This window comes from Penaeus japonicus, unplaced genomic scaffold (genome assembly GCF_977035675.1).
Source record: "Penaeus japonicus unplaced genomic scaffold, GWHDUDI00000001_assembly GWHDUDI00000005, whole genome shotgun sequence".
Lineage (NCBI taxonomy): Eukaryota > Metazoa > Arthropoda > Malacostraca > Decapoda > Penaeidae > Penaeus > Penaeus japonicus.
The window spans coordinates 4,768,032-4,773,031 of NW_028234407.1; the positions used below are offsets into that span (position 1 = coordinate 4,768,032).

A 5,000-nucleotide genomic window follows, 5' to 3' on the forward strand; every position below is an offset into this window, starting at 1 on the left:
CCTACTCCCTCTGCCTCTCTCTCTACGTCTCCCACTCCCGAGATCTCCCTCTTTCTCTCTCTACGTCTCCCACTCCCTCTGCCTCTCTCTCTCTACGTCTCCCACTCCCTCTGCCTCTACGTCTCCCACTCCCTCTCTCTCTCCACGTTTACCTCCCTCTCCCTCTCTCTCTACGTCCCCCACTCCCTCTCCCTCTCTCTCTACGTCTCCCACTCCCTCTCTCTCTACGTCTCCCACTCCCTCTGCCTCTCTCTCTACGTCTCCCACTCCCTCTGCCTCTCTCTCTACGTCTCCCACTCCCTCTGCCTCTCTCTCTACGTCTCCCACTCCCTCTCTCTCTACGTCTCCCACTCCCTCTCCCTCTCTCTCTACGTCTCCCACTCCCTCTCCCTCTCTCTCTACGTCTCCCACTCCCTCTCCCTCTCTCTCTACGTCTCCCACTCCCTCTCCCTCTCTCTCTACGTCTCCCACTCCCTCTCCCTCTCTCTCTACGTCTCCCACTCCCTCTCCCTCTCTCTCTACGTCTCCCTCTCCTTCTCTCTCTACTTCTCCTACTCCCTCTCCCTCTCTATCTACGTCTCATACTCCCTCTCCCTCTCTCTCTACGTCTCATACTCCCTCTCCCTCTCTCTCTACGTCTCCCACTCTCTCTCTCTCTCTCTCTACGCCTCCCACTCCCTCTCTCTCTACGTCTCCCACTCCCTTTCCCTCTACGTCACCCACTCCCTCTCCCTCTCTCTCTCCACGTTTACCTCCCTCTCCCTCTCTCTCTACGTCTCCCACTCCCTCTCCCTCTCCCTTTCTCTCACCCCCTCCCTCTCTCACCCCCAATCACCATATTCACCGACACAAGGCGATCCCCCAAAACAAAAGAGTCCTGCCGCATTTCCGTCCCTAATCCCAAATCCAGTCAAACACTAACCTAAGTCTGCCCCTGTTAGCTTAGCTAGGTGGCCGTGAAACTCTTAATGACCAAGTTCCGGTTGACGTGGTCGACAAACATGAGAGAACAGACGGGGAACATGTGAAAGTTGCACGAAAATGTTGTGTCTCTGATATAGCCTTGGGTAGGGTAGGCCTATTCCTTATTAAAGTGAAGACGCGCACTTGCACAGCCATCGTATGGGAGTTTAAGTCACACATATGGTTAACGAAACACCACTTTAAAAAAAAGAAAATAAAAAAATAATCCGTCGCAACTAACAAAAACACGAACAGAACTTGATCTAACCTATCAAATAACAAACATTACCCAGACATCACAAAAAAAAAAAAAAAAAAAAAAAAAAAAAAAAAAAAACTTGACCCCATACACGAAAATCATCACGGGGAAAAACGGACCTCCCCAAAATCACAAGGAGTTTCCAATATCAAAATAAAAATAACGACACCGAGCGTGACAAAGCGATATGAGAATCCAATAACTACAAGCGTAAAACCCCCTCCATGACGTTGCTTAGCATTATCTGGTCGATATAAGGTCTATAATGGTTGACTCTGCCCCTCTCCTGCGTTCGAGCTTGAGGCAAATCGGAATGTATACAGGACAACATAATTGCTATTTTTAATTCCGCTGAGACTAAACAGGCCAAATTGACTTGAATCTCTCGCTTGAAGTCAGTTTTTGCTTCGTTTCGTCTGATGTATGAGTACAAACAATGACTAGGTAAATATCTTCAGATTATCTTCCTCTTCCTCTTCGTCTCTCTCTCTTTCTTTCTCTCTCACTCACTCACTCACTCACTCACTCACTCACTCACTCACTCACTCACTCACTCACTCACTCCGTCTTATCTTTCTTGGCATCGAACGGCATCGCCGACATAGGCCTATTCAAAATTACATGTGGGAAATTAAGATAGGGTCTCAACATTAACTCCCTCCTCTTTGTATCATACCGCAGAAAGGGGGGGAAGGAGAGGAAGAGACTGTCCCTGTCTGAAGAGGGTGGGGGAGGGAGGGAGAGGGAGAGGTGGGAGAGATGTGTGAGAGATGTGTGAGAGATGTGTGAGAGATGTGTGAGAGAGAGGGAGAGAGGGAAAGGTGGGAGAGATATGTGTGTGTGTGAGAGAGAGAGAGAGAGGGAGAGGGAGAGGGAGAGAGAGAGAGAGAGAGGGAGAGGAGAGGGGAGGGGAGGGAAGAAGAGGAGAGAGGAGGAGGGGAGAGAGAGAGAGAGAGAGAGAGAGAGAGAGAGAGAGAGAGAGAGAGAGAGAGAGAGAGAGAGAGAGAGAGAGAGAGAGAGAGAGAAGAAACAAACAGATACACAGAAAGACAGTGAGAGACAGCGACAGAGGGAGAGTGAGAGGGAGAGGGGTGGGGGGGAGGGGGAAAGCTCTCTGATATGGCCTCAGCTCCTCCTCCCATAAGCCACACACTCACACTCATACACACACACACACTCACACACACACACACTGATATCAACTCCCCTGTAAGTTATTAATAGAGTTCATTCTTAATCCGTCCCTCGTCACCGCACTTGTAAGGCACGCAGCTGATCTCGTACGAACGAGCGAACGCAAATGTGTTACGTCGTTGTCTGCGCAGAGACCATCGTAATGAAAGGCTACACCGCACTCGGATTTAACTGAAGAAAACGATGATATATGAAACGCGATGCTCAAACTTTGCGGGTGTTTGTTTACCTAACTTTCGGCTTTGTTTTTTGTTTTTTTTTCGTGTGCGCCATTTGTTATGGTGTGTTAGGGGGGTAGGGGGGTGATTGTGATACCTTTTAAAGTAATTTGTAAAAGGTCCCGTGGTCATAAAGAAACCTAAAATAAAAGCACGGCTGGAAGTTGAACTTTCGTTTCCGCTGCCTGAGACACGTGCTTCCCGCGGCAGATGGAAACAAAACGTACCTGCCCCCCTTCGGGAGCGACTCATCCCAAAGTGCGAGGAAAGGAAAGGTTTGTGTCACGGGCGCCTCGAAGGACGGGACGGGCGGCGAGAGAGAGAGCGAGCGAGCGCTGCCTCGGTCCAGCCGCCCGGCCTTGCCCTTGGTCAGCTGACAACTCCACGTGGGAAACTCACCTCAACCTGTGGGCGGTGCGGCGGGCGTTGTGCACGAGCGTAATATGCGAGGGCGGCCCTTGGTGCACCCAGCCGCCCACATGCCGAGCACGCCCGTTCCCGGCGTGAGGGCGCAAGTCGCGCGTGCACAACCACAGCTCCTTCTTGCCCGTGAGAGGAATGTTCTCCGTGAAGGGCGCAGGGACGACGAAGGTGGCGTGGGTGTAGGAGAGGCTGTCAGGAACGAGGGTTAAAGGGGGCGTGATGAGGCTCCGGCAGGGCGCCCCCTCCGCCCCCCGCGCCGCCGTCAGCCCTGCCTCCAGCCCCCGCGACAGACCCGAGCCCCACACCTCCAACTCGGTCTCCTCGCCAGCCACCAACACATCTCTTCCGTGTTGCCAGTAGTACTTGCCTCCCGACGTAAATATCGTTTCGACTCGGGCCAGTGCGCGGCGCCCCCCGAACACCTCGCGTCCCACACACACCAGAATACACACAATCAGCTCTTTGTACGTCCACACTCCACCAGAAGCCATGTTGATCTGCCAGGCGGGAGCGAGGACGGCGCGGCATCACTGGCCACGCACATGCACGGGATCAATAAAACGTTATTCCGCCTCGTCCGCCCTCGCGATCGCCCTTGCCACCGATCGCCACTTATCTCTCGCATATCCCTAAAGAGGGCTAGTTACTCTCCCGGTTCGCAACGACCGGAAACCGTGCAAGAGAGCGAACGCGAACTTAAAACCCAACCAAAACGCCGGTTTGTTTACATCGAGAGCCCGTTTTCTGTGGTGACGCAATAGCAATGGTGGAAATATACCGGTATCCTCTGTGCATTTTAATCGATAGATTACACCCTTAATTCGCTGTCCATAAACCACCACACGGACTTTCGACAACATTTCGCAACTGCCTGTGGAGAAAACAACTGACGTAACACCATAATTAAGTAGATTACGGACGTGTTTGTATTTCTTGATCAATTATATGAGACCCCCCTTGCATCCGAGAAGTCCCAGGGAGTTGAGTGTGAATGGTCGCGCGTTTACAACACTGGCTCAATTGATTTCGTAATACAACACTTGATTATCAGATATTAGCGGTCGCCTCTGCAGATTGGGCTAAACTGTCCTGTTTAGTGAAGGCTGATCTGCATACTCCAGGGCCGGAGAAGCTTTGTTATCATTATTATCATTGTCGTTATTATTTTTCTAATTTCTCTGAATATTATTATCATTATTTTCTTTCAGATTATTATAATTGTAAGTATTATTATTATTTTCATTGTTATCATCGTTATCATTATTATTATCGTCATCATTATTATTATCATTATCATTATTATTACTATTATTATTATTATCAATATCCTCACTATTTTCTATTATAATTATCATCACTATTATTATGATTATTGTTGTCATTATTACTGTTATTATTACCAGTAGTATTGTGATTATCATTACAATCTTACTATTATTACTACCGTCATCGTTATCATCATTACTATCATGAATGTGATATTATTATTAATATCATCCTTATCGCTAAAATCCTCATCATCACTTACTGTACTAATATAATCATAACTATCATTACTATTACTATCATTGCTATTACCATAATTACTATTATCATCATCATTATACTGTTACAATCATTATCATATTTCCCTGCGTTAATGTTCCTCTATTGTCATTATTATGGTACACTGTTCTTGTAACTTCAACTTACGTCACTGCACTTTTATTGTGGTTTCCAGATAGGTAGAATAGGTTGTGGTATAGTGATAATGCTCACAATAACCTATGGTAGTGATCATGATAGCAAGAAGAAAATGACTTCTAGTAATGTTAATGAATATGATGATAAGGATGAATATTTTGTTGATGATGAAAATGATAAAAAAAGGAGCATGTTTGATAATAAATATCGTAAGTTATGATTAGTCTGATAATGATAGTGTTTGCACTGGTGATGAGAAC

At 47.6% G+C, this 5,000-nt stretch overlaps 1 protein-coding gene across 2 annotated transcripts in view; it reads right to left on the reverse strand.

The window, feature by feature from the left end:
* The window catches only part of uex (metal transporter uex), a 240,406-nt gene extending 236,774 nt beyond the window's left edge, over window positions 1-3,632 (reverse strand). The window contains exon 1 of one of the 2 annotated variants that reach the window (XM_043004514.2): window positions 3,034-3,631. In XM_043004514.2, the coding sequence (XP_042860448.2) occupies window positions 3,034-3,548 (515 nt within the window). In that variant the 5' untranslated portion in view covers window positions 3,549-3,631. Of the gene's footprint in view, window positions 1-3,033 lie in introns of both variants that reach the window. The other variant, XM_043004515.2, reaches the window with a different exon arrangement.
* Between the last annotated feature and the right edge of the window lie 1,368 nt (window positions 3,633-5,000).